The 21381-nt window shown below is 42.9% G+C and overlaps 1 protein-coding gene across 3 annotated transcripts in view; it reads right to left on the reverse strand.

The window, feature by feature from the left end:
• Nucleotides 1-21381, reverse strand: part of OSBPL5 (oxysterol binding protein like 5) — a 210302-nt gene that overhangs the window by 85628 nt on the left and 103293 nt on the right. For all 3 annotated transcript variants that reach the window (XM_082270305.1, XM_082270306.1, XM_082270304.1), the window contains exons 3-4: nucleotides 21243-21316; nucleotides 4858-4938 (exon numbers count right to left, since the gene is read on the reverse strand). In XM_082270305.1, coding sequence (XP_082126431.1) covers nucleotides 4858-4938; nucleotides 21243-21316 — 155 coding nt within the window. The remainder of the gene's footprint in view (nucleotides 1-4857; nucleotides 4939-21242; nucleotides 21317-21381) is intronic.

Consider the following 21381-nt stretch of genomic DNA (forward strand, 5'->3'; position numbering starts at 1 on the left):
ACATGGATGAGCGAGTTTGGGGAGGGGGAACTTAACTGGCCTGCACTGAGTTCTGACCTCAACCTAATAGAACACCTTTGGGATGAATTAGAGCGGAGACTGCGAGCCAGGCCTTCTTGTCCAACATCAGTGCCTGACCTTATAAATGCGCTTCTGGAGGAATGGTCAAACATTCCCATAGACACACTCCTAAACCTTGTGGACAGCCTTCCCTGAAGAGCTGAAGCTGTTATAGCTGCAAAGGGTGGGCCAACTCAATATTGAACCCTACAGACTAAGACTGGGATGCCATTAAAGTTCATGTGTGTGTAAAGACAGGCGTCCCAATACATATATATGTATATATATATATATATATATATATATATATATAGATCTATCTATCTATCTATCTACATATATATATGTGTATATATATATATATATATATATATATATATATATATATATATATATATATATATATATAAATATATATATTTGCACGCACTATATAACTATATATATATTATCTCTATCTATCTATCTATCTATCTATCTATCTATCTATCTATCTATCTATCTATATATATATATATATATATATATATATATATGTATATATATGTATATATATATATATATATATATATATATATATATATATATATATATGTTAATATGTATATATATATATATATATATATATATATATATATATATATATGTATGTGTATATATATATATATATATATATATATATATATATATATATATATATATATATACACATATACTGTATATAACGCAAATCTGATGAAAATGTTTCTAACACCGGGGCAAACTGCGACCGAAAAGCCTTGACAAATGTGGAAAAAACATTATTGGAACCTGGTCTTTTCATTGAGTGTCTTTGTGTATATCTGAAGCATTTAGCCTGTTTCTATGTAAACCGAATCAGGGAAATCATTACGCCGTGTTCCGCACACAACAATAACAAGTTTCTTTATATAGGCTGAGTGCAGATTAACACTCAGCAGTTCCAAATGAAAGTGTAAGAAATGTAATTATCTGCAGATTTTTCATCTTCTACAAGCAGGTATGGGGCCGTGACCCTATTAGCCTCCCACAGCAAGAGTTCTTAGCTCTCAGTCCGCGATATGCCGATTACATTGAGATACAAACCCGCTCTCTCGTGGATTCCAGACAGTTATCAGTAACCTACTTAAAGTAGCTTTTAACCAGAACACTCAACAAGCTCAACTCTGTGGGTCTACAGCTGACCGATACATCAATAGAATTCTACTTAAAAGGAGATTTTTATTTTCAACAAATCTTTCTAAAACTTAGCACCCAGGGTTTAGCATATCATATGAAAAAATAAAATGCAGCGCTTCTAAACCCAAAAAAGCCTTCAAAGTGATCCATATACAGTAAAACCTTGGGTTGTGAGCATAATTCGTTCTGGAAACATGCTTGTAATCCAAAGCACTTTTGTATCAAAGAAAATTTCCCCATAAGAATAATAGATGATTCATTCCACAGTCAATTATTCAATTATTCAAGTCCAAATAAAAAGATTATAGCAATGTGATAGGTTGTGTAACCATAAAATGTCCATCCACAAATGAGAGCCTCGACAAGGAGATTAGAAGCAAAATCCAGCAGGAGCTACAGAGTATAAAAGAGAATAGAGGCGCCTCTAAGTGTAGCAATATGGTTACATTTAATGAAGGTGCAATATTTAACAACTAACATGGTTGATGATTAAAACAGGCACATTTAAATATGCAGGAATCCGGGGGGAAAGCTGTCCACATAGACCGTCGTTAGTCTGAAGTCGTGACTGGGAAGACTACCCTGCAGTAGAGCGATCTGAAAGAGAGGCTTTAAGCGCAGCGTGGAAGGGATGACGTTGAGTGCGGAGGATGGTCTATGTGGACAGCTTTACCCCAGATGCCTGCATACTTAGATGTGCCTGTTTTAATCATCAACCATGTAAGTTGCTATATATTGTACCTTCAATAAATGTAACTATATTGCTACACTTAGAAGCACCTCTTTTCTCTTTTATACTCAGTTGTGATATGATGTTACTTGTATATCAAGGCATCACTTATTTATTTAGGTCAAAATCTATAAAAAATGTTTGCTTGTATTACAAAACGCTCTCAAACCAAGTTACTCTCAATCCAAGCTATTACTGTATATCCAAGGATAAAGGATAGCACCCCTGGTGTATATCAAGAGTTCTTCTATGAGTGGTAAACCAATCCTCCACCAACACCACAGCACACTGGGCCTCTTAAGCTGGCTATACACTAGCCCAAAAATCATTCAAACTAATTTTCGAAAAACGAAAAATCGGCTGTGAGAGCAGACAATCGTACCATAATGTAATGACCGAATTTCGAATGATAAATCGATATGGACATAAATGAATCAGTTTTTCCTTCATTTTGTCACATATGCCCGGTGCAAACAGTTCAGGCGAGAAACACATTAACCTTTCAATTTACCGTTCGTTCGGCAGAATTTTCCAAACTGTTCCTTCGATTTTTCGGCTCTGAAAAGGTAAAACCGATTTTCTATTTGTGCCCATTAACTGGATGAAAAACGATCGAACCGATTTCTATTTGTGCCCATTAACTGGATGAAAAACGATCTAACCGATTTTCTATTTGTGCCCATTAACTGGATGAAAAACGATCGAACCGATTTTCTATTTGTGCCCATTAACTGGATGAAAAACGATCGAACGGACCAAATTACAGATTTTCGAACAATTTTTCAGCTAGTGTATGGCCAACATTACTCTCAGAAATGGACCACAAAGCTATAAGTGGTCTAACAACGCTCAGCCCTCCACCTGGTATGGTCAGGTTCCCACTAGACAGCATAAGACTGTAGTCCAATACTGACGTCCCCTGTAGAACCATAGTTAGTCAGGTTGAAAAAGACACAAGTCCATCTGGCTCAACCAATACAAAACAAAAACAAACCAGTAAAGAAAACCCAACCATACAATCCCATATACACAATCCTATACCCGCAGTTGATCCAGAGGAAGGCAAAAAAAACCCAGCAAAGCATGATCAAATTTGCTACAGCAGGGGAAAAAAATTCCTTCCTGATCCCCCGAGAGGCAATCGAATATTCCCTGGATCAACTTTACTTATAAATATTAGTATCCAGTTTAATTATATACACCTAGGAAAGAATCCAGGCCTTTTTTAAAGCAATCTAGTGAGCTGGCCAGGAACCACCTCTGGAGGGAGTCTATTCCACATTTTCACAGCTCTTACGGTGAAGAAACCTTCCTGTATTTGGAGATGAAATCTGTTTTCCTCACTCCAAAGGCTAGAGCGCCATTCATGTGTGTCAAAAGTAGAACAGAAACAGCCTCATGGTGTAGTTTTATGCCCCTGATGACGTCTAAATTACAACGAAACGCTTAGTCCCCGTTCACACTAAGGCGACCTGTGAGGCGACCTGGTCAATGTTATGAAGTCCGTGGCGGCCGCTCCGAGGTCGCGGCGCGCTGCTCACACCGCGACCTCGGAGGTCGCCCCACGAAGTCGGATTGCCCCTGTGTGAACGGGGCCTTTGGATGAAGCCTGGATGCCTGATGTGACTGCACACAAGCTTTAAAATATTTATTAAAACATTTACAATATACTCACAAGCTGTATGAACAATTAGAGCATGTCATTTAAGCAGAGTTCCACCCAAGAGTGGAAGTTCCGCTTGAAGGACTCCTCCCCTCCTTACATGCCATATTTGGCACATCATTTTTTTTTTTTTGGAGGGGAGTGGGTACCTAGTTTTAAGAATTACCCAGCTCTGACTTCCAGTCAGAGCGCCGCAGCACCCCGGGCAAAGGTTCTTCTCTCCCCCCCCCCCCCCCCCCGCAATATTCTGGGAAGTGTCACAGGTCCCAGAAGACTGCCCGGCAATTAAAGAGGTGCAGCAAGACTCGCGCATGCTCAGTGCGCACACAGCTGTGAAGCCGCAAGCTGTCATAGCCGGATGCCCACGCTTGTGATGCCGGCGCTGGGGAGAGGCAGAGAAGAGAATCCAAGGGTTGGGGCGGCCGTAGGACAGTGAGTGTGTGTTTATTAAAAGTCAGCAGCTACACTTTTTGTAGATTCTGACTTTTAATAAACACAAAAACTAATGGAACACTGCTTTAACATCCAATCTAAGTTTCCAACCAACAAGATGGCCGCGGTCCTCATGCACAGTCACAACACGTGTCCAGGCCCAATGCGTTTTGTCATAATTAGACGTTATCAGGGGCTTAAATACTACACCACAAGGCGGTTTCTGTTCTAATTTTGACACACATGTATAGTGCTCTGGCCTTTGGAGTGACGATTCTAGAGGGGACATAAGGACTGGACTACAATCTTGTGCTGTCTAGAGGGAACCCTGACTGTACCAGATGGAGGATTGAGCTTTGTTAGACCACTTATAGCTTGGTGGTCCATTTCTGAGGGTAAGAGGTCCCAGTCTGCTGTGGTGTTGGTGGAGGATCTGTTTACCACTCATAGAAGAACCCTTGATATACACCGGGGGGGGGGGGGGGGGGAGGGGATGCTCTCCTTAGATTTATATGGATCACTTTGAAGGAATTTTGTGTATTTAGAAGCGCTGCATTTTATTTTTAAACTTTTGTTAATTGTCTCCAACAGTTTATGCTAGCTGCTTGTTTATTGAAATTGTCTTATCCATAAGCACAAGTAATTCAACATATCATATATTTTTCATATAAGATTTGACACACGTCCCCCTATGTTTGCTGCACAGCAATGATTGCTTTGACGTGTTGCCTGGTATTGACCTTTAAAGCTATATAGGCTCATGAGAGTTACTTACCTTGAGAGTGTCCATCTTGGCCAATTTAGATGTGGGAGATACACATTCGTTGTCTGTGCCATTGCAAAGCTTATTATCAATCTGCAAAACATAGCAGAGAATACAGGACGCGTTAGGACTGTTTCAAGGACGTTATCTAAATGTAAGTGCCCCCTCACATCTGAGTGATTGGGGACCCATGCATCATATTTCATGGACATAGCTGATGTTGCGCCCCCCCTAGGCTAAGGATGCAAGGTAAATTTAGTGTGGCTTGCTATGTAACCTAGAGGTGCTGTGATCTGTTGCTGTGGTCTGTTCAAGCTAGAATTTGATTGATTCCTCTTGTTGAGAATGTTCCAGAGTTCAGGGCGGGAATTTCAAATGCTCAGGCTGGGCTTTTAGCATGCTCCTGTCAATGCATGGGAAGGTTTTCCTAGATGGTGGGTGGGAGGAAGTTAAAAAGCCAGGGGCCTGAGCTAAAAGATTTTTCCCCTGGAGGAAGGGGAACCATGTGCTTCAGGGAGCTGCTAAGTTCTGGGGCCTTGGCTCACTGCTAGACTACTCCCTCCCCTGGATTGACCCCAGTGGTGTATTTTGGTTTTGTGTTTCCCTAGGCAAGACTAAAATTTGGTGCCCCTTCCCCATATAAATTTATCTCACCCCTTCCTTCTCACATGGCTATTTGAAGTCTCCGGTGGCTATGCGGGCTCTCTAGTGGTTATGTGGGATCTCTGATGGCTATGTGGGGGTCTCAGGTGACTATGTGGGGTCTCTGGTGGTGTTGGTGTCACCTGGTGCAGAGAAACATGGTATCAGCCCCCCCGCTAGCCTGCCACAGTGCTCTCCCCCCCAAGTAATTTTAGATGGCTTTTATTTATGCGGTAGAACTCTATAGAGGTTTATAAAAAATTAAGTTTAAAGTGGTAGTAATCTCTGTTACACCACTTTTACCTACAGGTAAGCCTATAAAAAGACTTACCTGTAGGTACTGTGAATATCTCCTAAACTTGCAGAGTTTAGGAGATATTCAGAGTGCATACAGCCGAAGACATCACCGGCACATGAGCTCTAAAGGTCCAGCTTACAGTGCCGGACCTTCAGAGTCCATGCCGTAAACTCTGGCTCTCGAATGCATGCAAGGGAGTGACGTCATCGCGCCCCCGGCCACTTAAGTAGCCCGGAGGTCGCGAACCCAGGAGGAAGACGTCAGCCGTCTCAACGGTAACATTGCGGTGCTGGAGAGCTTCGTTCTCAGATAAGTCTATCATAATGTGCTAGTATGCAGCCATCTGCCCACTGCTCATGTGTCCTGCAGCCTCCTAGGACCTGTGATACATCCCAAGAGGCTGCAAAGAGAGGTGGGGGGCAAAACTTCTACTACCAACGCCTAGGCAGGTGAAGCAGAAGTGGTACCCGATCCTCCCCCCAAAAAAAGACATTCCAAATATGGCAGGGGGGGGGGGGGGAAGCGGAGCTTCCCCTTTTGGATGAAGTTCTGCTTTAAATCACTTCCACACCTATACACCAAAAAATTACCAGAGCGCTGCACACAGGGGACACTCTCCATACAGAGGACTGGGGGAGGGGGGCCAATGACACTTGTCTGCTAACCACAACACCCAATCAACAGCAACCAACACCCAGATCTACCCCTGAAAAGAAACCCCGGCGTTGGGCATTCTGGTACCCGCAGTTTTACCACCGCCAAACGAATACAGGTGAATACACAGATGATAAAACTCAGATGCAAGACAGGGACAGCTTGCTGAGCTCACCTCTGTGGACAGAGACAAGCCACTCTCTTCATAATATCCTTAGGTCTGCTGGCCACCATTTACCCGCTGCCACCGCCACCATCGCCGCCGCCACCACCGTCTCCTTTTTAAATTCCCCCAATCAAGTGGGTATTCAGTGTGGTGGGTAACCGATCTTCTGTGTGGCTTTCGCTGCAGCAGCTGAAAGTCAGCAGAAGGGAGGAGGAGATTCCAGCTTTCGGCTGCTGCAGCAAAAGCCACACAAAAGATTGGTTACCCACCACACTGAATACCTATTCTGTCTACATGTGATTCCCTCTGCTAGGATGGGGGGTACTGCACCCCCCCCATACACCTGGGGCAGTGCCCATGGATGCCCTGTGTGTTATGATGGCTCTGATTCCTGGGCCCTGGGGGCAGCGCCAGCCCCCTGAAAAATGCTCCCTGTAGTAGATACACCCCTGATTGAGCCCATGGCCTTGCTTTTACTGGTATACGTGAGTAAAGCCCAGCTGCACTTATGGCTATGTCATTGGTGATGTCACATGCCAATACCACAACGTGTTGCCCACCTACCAGATTTAAATTTACTGACACGACTTCCAAAATTTCCTGGCACAGCCAAGTTTTTACTGGCATTTCCAAAAGTTACAAAATTACAGTTTTAAGTGCAATTTTTAGTATTTAGGCTACAAACAAGTACAATAGGCAATAAGCAATGTGATTTAAAATAGATATTAAGGCAAAAAAACATGTTTCTTATTTTCTTTTCGATGTAGTAAGTGAGTAGCCCAGGGACAGGATTCAGGAGAGCAAGAAATTAGAATGGGCGCACACACACATGAAATTGACTCTCACAGTTACACTGACAGCAGTGTGCAGCAGTACAGACGATGATGACACCTCCTGAGTCACAGTGACGGTCTCTCTCCATGCCGGTTGGTCCTTTCAGTCCACTCCAGTCCAAACAGCACTGACAGTCCTGCTCCCGCCTTGCCGGGCTCCCGTCCCACAGACCTGCACACGAGACCCCACCCACTCGGCTCACTTGCATTATGACATCAGACGATACGCTCAGGCACCGCCTCTGCCTCCGCCAGACCCCCCCCCCGCCAGAGCCGCCTGAACACACTGCAGCAGGCACTCAGATAGTCTCTGCACATGCGCAGTTCTGAGCCAAGCGCCACAGCCATATCTTTTACTGCCAACCTTTTCCTGTCACTGGCAGGAGAAAAATACCAGTTTTTTACTGGCTGGCAGTAAAAATGCTGGCAACACTGATACCACATGGTCTACCCGGTCCCTTCTCCCTCAGCTTGTGTAGACTTTTCCACAGGAGGTAAGAATAAAGAATATTTGCCGCCTTGCTCTTCTTTGTGATGGTGATCTGCAGTGAACATCTGGGGCTGAAGCCGGTAAGTCAACACTACTCTAGGGTACAAGGCAGGACAGGGGGGGATAGATGGGCATCCAGGAGGAGCAGCTGCCCCATGCACATTGTTTTAAAGCTAAATTCCAGGTATAGATATTTTTATACATAGTTACATTGATCCAGCTTGGGCCAGAGTAACTATGTACAGTATCTCAGAAAAGTGAGTACACCCCTCACATTTTTGTAAATATTTTATAATATCTTTTTATGTGACAACACTGAAGAAATGACGCTTTGCTACAATGTAAAGTAGTGAGTGTACAGCTTGTATAACTGTGTAAATTTGCTGTCCCCTCAAAATAACTCAACACACAGCCATTAATGTCTAAACCACTGGCAACAAAAGTGAGTACACCCTTAAGTGAAAATGTCCAAATTGGGCCCAAAGTGTCAATATTTTGTGTGGCCGCCATTATTTTCCAGCACTGCCTTATCCCCCTTGGGCATGGAGCTTAACAGAGCTTCACAGGTTGCCACTGGACTCCTCTTCCACTTCTCCATGACAAAATCAAAGAGCTGGTGGATGTTAGAGACCTTGCGCTCCTCCACCTTCCATTTGAGGAAAATGGCTAATTGGGCCAAATTTGGACATTTTCACTTAGGGGTGTACACACTTTTGTTGCCAGCGGTTTAGACATTAATGGTTGTGTGTTGAGTTATTTTGAGGGGACAGCAAATTTACACTGTTATACAAGCTGTACACTCACTACTTTACATTGTAGCAAAGTGTCATTTCTTCAGTGTTGTCACCTGAAAAGATAGAATAAAATATTTACAAAAATGTGAGGGGTGTACTCACTTTTGTGAGATACTGTATATGACATACCTGGCTGAAGCCCCTGGAAGCTGGAAATCTCTGAAGTAGACAAGGCTACTCCTGTGATCTACACTAGCTTCCAGGTTCTGTGCCAAGTGGTTGCCCTGCAGCATTGTGAATGCAAGAAGTCAACTTCTTGGCGTGGGCGCCATTCAGAGAATGCTGTGCATTTTCTGAATCAATGCAAAGTCTTCTCTGATTGGACAAGGTGGAGAGGCAAGAAGGTGTATCCTGCTCACCCTGGTATTCTACTGCAAATCTTCTAAATAAATCTGTTTAAAAACAATTGACTCAATGCAGTCCCCAATGGTGTGAAACAATGATCCAGCTTGTCAAAGACCATGTGATCTCTTGCCTAGGTTACAGGTCACATGAGGGTTCTCGGCAGCTTGGGGAATAGAAAGAAATACTCTGTACTCAGAACAATATTATGATTGGATAATGCTGACATGTACTGTAGGGATTCTCTGGTGTAAATTTCAACAACACTTTAATGGCTGCACAGCATTGTGAAAGAACATTGTGATGTATGTGCTGGGGGATACAGGCGATGCTGCTGTTGCTTCGGATATAAACTGCGGCACATTGCCTGCTGTTAAATGTCACCAGGGATTTTCTGTACTTTGTCCTGCTTGTCTCAGCAGAAAGCACATTGCAGAGCCGTGCCCCGTGCTGGTACAATGCCAGTCAATATATAGATGAGTTGTCATGCAAAGTCCGCAGCAGACATCGTTTAGCGTTTATCCATTTACCTAGATAGATAGACAGACAGACAGACGTGTGGATAGATATATATTGGATAGTATAGGATGAATTAGATAGATAAAGGACAGATAGATAGATAGATAGATAGATAGATAGATAGATAGATAGATAGATAGATAGATAGATAGATAGATAGATAGATAGATAGATAGATAGATAGATAGATAGATAGATAGATAGATAGATAGATAGATAGATAGATAGATAGTATAGGATGAATTAGATAGATAAAGGATAGATAGATAGATAGATAGATAGATAGATAGATAGATAGATAGATAGATAGATAGATAGATAGATAGATAGATAGATAGTATAGGATGAATTAGATAGATAAAGGATAGATAGATAGATAGATAGATAGATAGATAGATAGATAGATAGATAGATAGATAGATAGATAGATAGATAGATAGATAGATAGATAGATAGATAGATAGATAGATAGATAGATAGATAGATAGATAGATAGATAGATAAAAAGATAGTATGGGAGGAATAAGCTACACAGATCAAGGATAGATAAATAAGTAGACAGATGGGTAGTAGATCGATAGACAGGTGGATGACAGATAGATATATACAGTATCTCACAAAAGTGAGTACACCCCTCACATTTTTGTAAATATTTTATTCTATCTTTTCATGTGACAACACTGAAGAAATGACACTTTGCTACAATGTAAAGTAGTGAGTGTACAGCTTGTATAACAGTGTAAATTTGCTGTCCCCTCAAAATTAAACACAGCCATTAATGTGAGTACACCCCTAAATGAAAATGACCAAATTGGGCCCAAAGTGTTAATATTTTGTGTGGCCACCATTATTTTCCAGCACTGCCTTAACCCTTTTGGGCATGGAGTTCAGCAGAGCTTCACAGGTTGCCACTGGAGTCCTCTTCCACTCCTCCATGACAACATCACGGAGCTGGTGAATGTTAGAGACCTTGTGCTCCTCCCCCTTCTGTTTGAGATTGCCCCACAGATGCTCAATAGGGTTTAGGTCTGGAGACATGCTTGGCCAGTCCATCACCTTTACCCTCAGCTTCTTTAGCAAGGCAGTGGTCGTCTTGGAGGAGTGTTTGGGGTCGTTATCATGTTGGAATACTGTCCTGCAGCCCAGTCTCTGAAGGGAGGGGATCATGCTCTGCTTCAGTATGTCACAGTACATGTTGGCATTCATGGTTCCCTCAATGAACTGTAGCTCCCCAGTGCCGGCAGCACTCATGCAGCCCCAGACCATGACACTCCCACCACCATGCTTGACTGTAGGCAAGACACACTTGTCTTTGTACTCCCCACCTGGTTGCCACCACACACGCTTGACAACATCTGAACCAAATAAGTTTATCTTGGTCTCATCAGACCACAGGAGATGGTTCCAGTAAGCCATGTCCTTAGTCTGCTTGTCTTCAGCAAACTGTTTGCGGGCTTTCTTGTGCATCATCTTTAGAAGAGGCTTCCTTCTGGGACGACAGCCATGCAGACCAATTTGATGCAGTATGCAACGTATGTTCTGAGCACTGACAGGCTGACCCCCCCCTTCAACCTCTGCAGCAATGCTGGCAGCACTCATACATCTATTTCCCAAAGACAACCTCTGGATATGACACTGATCACGTGCACCCAACCTCTTTGGTGGACCATAGCAAGGCCTGTTCTGAGTGGAACCAGTCCTGTTAAACCACTGTATGGTTTTGGACAACGTGCTGCAGCTCAGTTTCAGGGTCTTGACAATCTTCTTATAGCCTAGGCCATCTTTATGTAGAGCAACAATTCTTTTTTTCAGATCCTCAGAGGGTTCTTTGCCATGAAGTGCCATGTTGAACTTCCAGTAACCAGTATGAGAGAGTGAGAGCGATAACACCAAATTTAACACACCTGAGACCTTATAACACTAAGGAGTCACATGACCCTGGGGAGGGAAAATGGCTAATTGGGCCCAATTTGGACATTTTCACCTAGGGGTGCACTCACTTTTGTTGCCAGCGGTTTAGACATTAATGGCTGTGTGTTGAGTTATTTTGAGGGGACAGTAAATTTACACTGTTATACAAGCTGTACACTCACTACTTTACATTGTAGCAAAGTGTCATTTCTTCAGTGTTTTCACATGAAAAGATATAATAAAATATTTACAAAAATGTGAAGGGTGTACTTACTTTTGTGAGATATTATAGATAGACAAGCAGATAATGGGTGGCAGGATGGATAGATAAATATAAAAAGTAGGATAATATAAGAGAGGATAGGATTGGAGACTGGATAGGGTTAGGATGAATAAAAAGGACAGACAGACAGACAGACAGACAGACAGACAGACAGACAGACAGACAGATAGACAGATAGACAGATAGACAGATAGACAGATAGATAGATAGATAGATAGATAGATAGATAGATAGATAGATAGATAGATAGATAGATAGATAGATAGATAGATAGATAGATAGATAGATAGATAGATAGATCACTTTGCTCTCTGGACTGCAGCAGGTTTTCTCATATATTATGTATTGGTGGAGTCACCTCTGTCATTTTATTAATGCTTTCCAAAGCCTATACTGGTGTTCTGCTGAAAACTCCAACTTGCCAAGATCTCCAACGACGTTATTTCCGGTGAGTGTATACCAGGAATAATTTGAGATTTCAACCACTTGGTGTTTTCACACAACACCGGCAGCCTATACACTCCGGTAGATGCTATAATTAGTAGAGATTGTTAGTCCACCCGCTAGTAACCAAAAATATGTATGTATATATGGTTCCTGCGCTATCCTGGAAATTATTTTCTCCTTAATGCTGCACCACAATTACTGATGCTACAAAATAGTATAACAAATGGTTAAATGGGGGTGATGGTGCGCTTCAAGGGTGAAATAAATTAGGTGAGAGTGTTTACAGGTGTTAATGTCACAATTATTGCTTTGGGCTTGATTTAACTCTATTAGGTGATTCAGTGAATTTCATATTCTTAAAATACAATTGTGCTCCAATGCATAAATGTCATTAAAAAATCTTTAAAAAAACGTGATAAAATTTATATCTAAAGTGCTCGGTGCTTCCAGTGGTGTATCTCCTTAAAATAAACAAAAATCCAACAAAATGCTGACAGATATGTGATTATTAAAGGTCTGCATAAATAAATGTCCAAAAAAAATGTCCAAAAAAAAAGGGGGGTGTATTTTCAATCCAAATAAAGACAATTCAAAGGTGCATTTGTGAAAGTGAATGGTGTGACTTGTTTCCTCCACCTTGTGCCACTTCTAGGTGCGCTAAATTCTCAACTCAAATAAATGGGTAAAACGCCTGTTTTATATGCCTTTTCTCTAGCGTGGTCTCTTATGGTTCCTGGGTCCTTCCTAGGGGATCCTGTGTGTATTCCCGATCACTGGTGTATCTCTGGGGCTCCTTACATAGGGTTCCTTGCAATGCGGGCTCTTTAATTGATACCTCCACCTCAGGGGCTCATTAAATAGAAAGGGCCATCACGGTGCAGTATTATAAACTCTTTTTATTCAAGAAAAAGTAATGCACTTACAATTTTCGTTCTTGTTCTCAGCATAAACCTGCTTGAACAGCGCTATGGGAACATTTGGAAGTTATTTGGAGGTACCCAAATAACCGGAAGTGACGTGTCGGACGGGACGGTGTTCCCATAGCACTGTTCAAGCAGGTTTATGCTGAAAACAAGAACGAAAATTGTAAGTGTATTTCTTTTTCTTGAATAAAAAGAGTTTATGCAGACCTTTAATAATCACATATCTGTCAGCATTCTGTTGGATTTTTGTTTATTTTAAGGAGATACACCACTGGAAGCACCGAGCACTTTAGATATAAATTTTATCACGTGTTTTTTAAAGATTTTTTAATGACATTTATGCATTGGAGCACAATTGTATTTTAAGAATATGAAATTCACTGAATCACCTAATAGAGTTAAATCAAGCCCAAAGCAATAATTGTGACATTAACACCTGTAAACACTCTCACCTAATTTATTTCACCCCCATTTAACCAAAAATATGGCCGCCTCCAGGGCGGCGACAACTAGCAGGCGGACTAATAATCTGCACTAATTATAGCATCTACCGGAGGGTAAAGGCTGCCAATGTTCTCTAAAAACACCAAGTGGTCGAAATCTCCAATTATTCCAATAACATCGTTGGAGATTTCGGCAAGTTGGAGTTTTCGGCAGTACACCGGATAAGGTGATGATTGCTCTGGGTACTTCCTCTGTTTCTTATGACATTCTTTCCATTGTTTGTAGAACATAGGATGTGATGGTGAGTCTGTTGACATAACACTGATCACATCCATAGATTACACAATACAATAAATAAATACATAGTCATGGATCCTCTGAGACACAATACATAGAACACCTCCTTCCAGGCTCTTCATAGGAACATTCTCCTTCACAGCCAGCACCATCAATATTTCATTGTCATAAGCGGAATATAATCATTTCTGGTGTTTATTGACAATCTGGATAATTAGCATATTTGCCCAGCCAGCGATCTGCGCTATGAATAATGCAGGGCACGCTGCGTGCTACTACGTAGCGGGTGTTCACTGCAGAGCTGCCGGGATGAATTATTCACACTCAGAATCTGGCACACGCTGTACCAGAACAGCGACTGCTGCAGCCGCCAAGTGTGCGCCCGTACAAGTTCCGTATTACAGGGGAAGCATCAGATGATGAATTGTATTTACTGTACAGGGCTGTCACACATACTATTCCACCCACAGATCCCTCTATTTTTTATGGAGAATTTAAATGTAATCAAAAATTCACTTTATTGTTTGAATGATGTGTTATAATTAACATATTTGTCTTCTTTCCTTTTTAACAGGAAAGCAGCGAAAATACTGCGCCTGATACCCTCGCCAAAAATGTACCTATATCACCCCCTCATCATACACTGGCAGAGAAGAGAATTTTTTTTTTTTTTTTTTTTTTATGGATTGCACTAGCAGTGTTCATATATGTATTTAATTATGTGTTTATATGACGTTCATGAAGATCACATTTTTTTTTATTTTTCAGTTCTTTTTTTAACCCCTTTATGATGGACGGTAAAACAAATCTCAATGCCTGATCACAGTTTTGCATCTTTAACATGTGTTAGTAAATCTGTACAAATCATCACAACTACTTATTGTATCCTAACTATTTTTTTTTTTAAGAAAAATTGTGCTTGTAAAAATTAGGTGGTAAATAGTAATGGATATTGCTTAATTTTGCTTTATTATGAAAGTATAACTGGCTCAAAATAGTAAAAAAAAATATATATATATTTTTAACCACTTAAGCCCCAGAAGATTTTACCCCCTTCCTGACCAGGGGGTTTTTTGCGATTTTTTACTGCGTGATTTTAACAGACAATTGCGCGGTTGCGCGACGCTGTACCTAAACGAATTTGACGTCCTTTTTTTCACACAAACAGAGCATTCTTTTGGTGGTATTTGATAACCTGTGCAATTTTTTGATCATGCGCTATAAACAAAAAAAGAGCGTCAATTTTGCAAAAATAACAATATTTTTCACATTTTTTTATATGAAATTCCCCCAAAAAAATGTAAAAATCAAAAATTTTTTAACATTTTCGGCCAATTTGTTTTATGCTACATATGTTTGGTAAAAAAAAGTCGCAAAAAGCGTATTTTGAAGTTATCGCGTTTACTAACAAAGGGAAAGATTTTTGTAATTTTTGGTGTTTTTTTTTTTAACGAGTAATGGCGGCGATCTGCAATTTTTTTTGCGGGACTGCGACATTGAGGCGGACAGATCGGACCCTTGACTGACATTTTCGACACTTTTGGGGTTACCAGTGACATTACTGCAGTAATCAGTGCAATACATATGCACTGTTACTGTAAAAATGACACTGGCAGGGAAGGGGTTAACTGTATTGGAGAGGGAGGGGTTAAGTGTGTCCTAGGGGCGTGTGATTGGACATGGCTACTAGTGTAAGAACAGAGATCAACGGTCCAACATAGTAGAACCGTCTGATCTCCATTTTTACACAGGGGAGAATGACAGACGGCTTGTTTATATTAGCCGCCCGCCTTTCTCCCTTCCCGGCGAACGATCGCGAGTGACCGGCGGACATCGGGTCTGCCGGTCACATGCACTGACTTGTTAGGGAACGAGCCGGGTCGGGCGCGCACCTCAGCGGGCGCCCGCTCGCCCACTATTGGCTCACAAGCCAGTGACAGGCTAGTGATGTACCGGTACGTCACTTTGCCTGGCCGGGGCTGACCGCCGCAGTATATGTACTTGCGGCGGTCGGCAAGTGGTTAACTGTAGCCGTATATTTCTTTCGTTACCATAATTTAGCACCAAAGAACAACCCAAAGTAAACCCTGATGATCGAGGTGATACCACATATGTGTATGTACCTTTGTATCATAGTGCACATTTTGCTTTTTTATCCTACATAAAACACACTGACACTAAAACTGATACTGATACTAAATTAATTTTTTTTTTAATCCTGATCACATCCAGGGCTGCCGTTAGAAATCATGGGGCCCTGTACAGCCTACCTTACAGCCCCCCTTAGAATTACAAAAATTACAATTATTTAAATTTATTTTTTCAAATTCTTAAAAAAAAAAAAAATCGAATTTTACAAATTATTTATTTATTTTTACATTTTTATACAATACATTTTTTATTTATTTATTTTTACAATTATTTATTTATTTTTACAATTTTTAAATAATTTTTACAATTTTTAAATAATTTTTTACAAAATATTTTCTTTTGTTTTACAATGCTGTTGTGGAGGAAACAGAGGCCCTGATTACATCCACAGATTACAAAATAAAATATATAAATAGTGAATCATGGATCCTCTTTCCCAGTTCACTGAGACACAATACATAGAACACCTCCTTCCAGGCTCTTCATGAGAACATTCTCTGTCTTTTTTATCTGCTTGACCTCAGGAAGCTTTTACCCCCCCATGGTCAGGCCATTTTTTGCTATTTGGCACTGCACTATTTTAACTGGTAATTGCACAGTCATGCATGTACCCAAACAAAATGTATACTGTATAGTGTTTTTCACACAAATAGAGCTTTTTTTTGGTGGTATTTGATCTCCACTGGGTTTTTATTTTTTGTGATATAATTGAAAAAAGACTGAAAATTTTGGGAAAAAATGATTGCTATATATTTGCTATAAAATAAAAAACTGTAAAAATCAAATTTCTTTATAAAAAAATGTATCCTGCTAGATGTTTTTTTGTAAAAATAAAAATGTGAATAGGTTTGCGTGAAAGGTATAGCGTCTACACACGAAAATATAAAGTATATACAGTATCTCAGAAAAGTAAGTACACCCCTCACATTTTTGTAAATATTTTATTCTATCCTTTCATGTGACAACACTGAAGAAATGACACTTTGCTACAATGTAAAGTAGTGAGTGTACAGCTTGTATAACAGTTTAAATCTGCTTTCCCCTCATAATAACTCAACACACAGACATTAATGTCTAAACTGCTGGAAACAAAAGTGAGTACACCCCTAAGTGAAAATGTCGAAATTGGGCCCAATTAGCCATTTTCCCTCCCCAGTGTCATGTGACTCGTTAGTGTTACAAGGTCTTAGGTGTGAATGGAGAGCAGGTGTGGTCGCCTTGAAATTCTACATGGCATCTCATGGCAAAGAACTCTCTGAGGATCTGAAAACGAGAATTGTTACTCTACATAAAGATGGTCTAGGCTATAAGAAGATTACCAAGACCCTGAAACTGAGCTGTAGCACGGTGGCCAAGACCATACAGCAGTTTAACAGGACAGGTTCCACTCAGAACAGGCCTCACCATGGTCAGCCAAAGAAGTTGTGTGCACGTGCTCAGCGTCATATCCAGAGGTTGTCTTTTGGAAATAGATGTATGAGTGCTGCCAGCATTGCTGCAGAGGTTGAAGGGGTGGGGGGTCAGCCTGTCAGTGCTCAGACCATACACCGCACACTGCATCAAATTGATCTGCATGGCTGTCATCCCAGAAGGAAGCCTCTTCTAAAGATGATGCACAAGAAAGCCCAAAAACAGTTTGCTGAAGACAAGCAGACTAAGGACCTGGATTACTGGAACCATGTCATGTGGTCTGATGAGACCAAGATAAACTTATTTGGTTCAGATGATGTCAGGCGTGTGTGACGGCAACCAGGTGAGGAATACAAAGACAAGTGTGTCTTGCCTACAACAAAGCATGGTGGTGGGAGTGTCACGGTCTGGGGCTGCATGAGTGCTGCTGGCACTGGGGGGCTACAGTTCATTGTGGGAACCATGAATGCCAACATGTACTGTGACACACTGAAGCAGAGCATGATCCCCTCCCTTCGGGACTGGGCCGCAGGACAGTATTCCAACATGATAACGACCCCAAACACCTCCAAGACAACCACTGCCTTGCTAAAGAAGCTGAGGGTAAAGGTGATGGACTGGCCAAGCATGTCTCCAGACCTAAACCCTATTGAGCATTTGTGGGACATCCTCAAATGGAAGGTGGAGGAGCACAAGGTCTCTAACATCCACCAGCTCCGTGATGTCATCATGGAGGAGTGGAAGAGGACTCCAGTGGCAACCTGTGAGGCTCTGGTGAACTCCATGCCCAAGAGGGTTAAGGCAATGCTGGAAAATAATGGTGGCCACCAGGGGAGGACTGGGCTAGGGGTCCCCTGGGTCACTCTGATGCCCCATAAAAAGGCTGCACTGCCACTGCCACAGACATTTCTAAAGGATTCCTGGTGAAGAGAAGTAAAAAGTCCCTGCCACTAACCTACTGAGTGTGGGTTGAAGACAAGGACAGAGGGCAGGCCTCCCCCCCCCCCCCCGCCCAGCATGGGTGGTGTAAACTGTGTCTGAGCAGAGGCCGTTTCCATTCCCCACTGGAGATTCTTCTCCCCCGGCCAGCTTCGACCGAGCTATCCCAGCTCCCCCCAACCATCCCCTGCTGGCCAGGTCAGGAACCCAGATTCAGCCGGTAAGTAGAGAGTATTTGGAGCAGGGCTTCAGCTTGGAATGGGGGTCAGCAGGAGGACAGGAAGAAGGAGAGTGGGAGGGGGGCCAAGTCGCTATACCATGGCCCTCTGGATTGTACTTGCCCCCTGGGCCAAAAGTTGCCAGTCTGCCCCTGGTGGCTTCACAAAATATTGACACTTTGGGCCCAATTTGGACATTGTCACTTAGGGGTGTACACACTTTTGTTGCCGGCGGTTTAGACATTAATGGCTGTGTGTTGAGTTATTTTGAGGGGACAGCAAATTTACACTGTTATACAAGCTGTACACTCACTACTTTACATTGTAGCAAAGTGTCATTTCTTCAGTGTTGTCACATGAAAAGATAGAATAAAATATTCACAAAAATGTGAGGGGTGTACTCACTTTTGTGACATACTGTATGTTGGAATTTGTATTTATTTATTTTTTTTATACTACTGCAGCCTCCAACTTCTGTGGAATGAAGAATACAAGCAAACCCACACGTGCAGTGTACATGCTCTTGCATTGCCGGTACAAGGGCGAGGCAAAGTGGGCACCTGCCCCGGGCGCTGTGTTGAGGGGGGGAGTGCGCTCCTGGTGCTGCTCCTCACTGACCAGAGGGATCGCAATTTCACTCCTGTCACAAGGAGCAGGATTTCTCCTCTCTCCAGCCTGCAGGGGGCGATAGATAGCCAGCACTGACACCAAGTCTCAGTGTGGCACTGAGGAGTGAAGTAAGACTGCCCTTCTTCTCTCCCCCTTGCCATATCACATGCCTGGAGAGAGGAAGGAGAGGCTGCCTTCATTCCGGGAGAGCTGTGAGTACAAGGGGGAGGGGGGGGGCAGTGACAACTGATGTAAGGGGGCACTCTGATGGGGACACATTGTATAAGGGGGCACTCTGATGGGGCAGCTGATATATGGAGGCACACTGATAGGGGAACACTAATGTAAGGGGGCACGCTGATTGGGACACCTGATGTAAAGGGAGACTCTGATGGGGACACCTGATGTAAAGGGGGACACCTGATGTAAAGGGTGACTTTGGTGGGGACACCTAATGTAAAGGGGGACTTTGATGGGGACAGCTGATGTAAAGGGGGACTCTGATGAGGAGGACACCCGATGAAAAGGGGGATACCTGATGTAAAGGGGGACTTTGAAGGGGTCCTCTGATGTAACAGGGGACTTTGATGGGGACAACTGATGTAAAGGGGGACTCTTATGGGACACCTGATGAAAAGGGGGACACCTGATGTAAAGGGGGACTTTGATGGGGACACCTGATGTAAAGGGGGACTTTGATGAGGACACCTGATGTAAAGGGGAACACCTGATATAAAGGGAGGACTCTGATGGGGATACCTGAGGTAAAGGTGGAAACCCTATGTAAAGGGGAACTCCGATTGGGACACCTGATCTAAACGGGGACTCTCATTGGGAAACCTGATCTAAAGGGGGACTCTGATGGGGACACCTGATGTAAAGGGGGACACCTGATATAAACGGGGACTCTGATGGGGACACCTGATAAAAAGGGGAACACCTAATGTAAAGGAGGACTCCGATGGGGACACCTGATGTAAGGGCGGACTCTGATTGTGACACCTGATGTATAGGGGGCCTCTGTGCGGGACACCTAATGTATAGAGGGACTCTGATTGGGACACTTGATGTAAAGGGGATGCTGATGAGTATACCTGAGGTAAACGGGGACTCTGATTGGGACACCTGATGTAAAGGGGGGACACTTGATGTAACTGCAGGAGGAAAATGGAGGAGATTGGTTCCTCTGTATGCTGTGCCCCGCCACTCTTCCTTTCCAGTTCACTTGTGTTCTGCTGTCTCTGGGCCCCTGTGTGCTCCCCTGGTCCCCCCCCCCAAAGCCGATATATCAGGGGCCGATATGCACTTTCCCCGATATATCGGAATCGGCCCCTGAGGTTACCGATATTTCAGGAAAGTTCTCGTACCGGAGTGATGCCTGCAGCTAGAGGCATCACCCCTGTACCGGCGTCCTTAGCCGACGGTCGGCTGTCTTGTAATGACAACCGATGCGGCGCATGCGTTACAAGGAGGGGACGTCCCCGTCCCCCCCGCCACCTTCCGCGGCTCGCCTGGGTCTCCCGTCCAACCGGGAGATCCGGGCATCCTACCTGCACCACCGCCAAAGACCCGATGAAAGCCGCATTCGGCTCTGATCGGGTCTCCATGTAAAAACCCGGAAGTGATGTCATGACATCACTTCCAGGTACTCGCCGCCAAATTAAAAAAAATGACAGCATTCAAGACAGCCAAACTTGGCGTTTTGAATGGTTTTACGTGCAGAGGAGGGGTTTGGGGTCTTTTAGACCCCCAGATCCCTCCACAAGAGTACCTTAAAAAATAAAAAAAAAATAAAAAATGTATAAAAATATCGACCAATATCGGCCGATAACGATACGCGATGACCAAAATATCGGTATCGGCAACGAAAAAACGATATCGGTCGATCCCTAGTATGAAGCGCTGGGATGAGGGGTGAAATTAAGGTGGGTATATAGGAGGGGGGGCAAAAAAGTGAACCTGTTGCTTTGCCTTGCTTGGTATTGGTGTAGTAATTGACAATAAATATTCACATCATCATCGGATACCTTATTAGCGGCGTTTGGTGTCAGCGCAGATTCGTCTTTCAAGATCGGTAAAGTAGTGTGCTCGGCGTCTCTCCCTGGAAGAAGAGAACAGAACAGATACAATGACACCAATCTATGGAAAATCATTGTCTATCACAGA

This window comes from Pelophylax lessonae (genome assembly GCF_965119305.1).
Source record: "Pelophylax lessonae genome assembly, chromosome: 10".
NCBI classification, from domain to species: domain Eukaryota; kingdom Metazoa; phylum Chordata; class Amphibia; order Anura; family Ranidae; genus Pelophylax; species Pelophylax lessonae.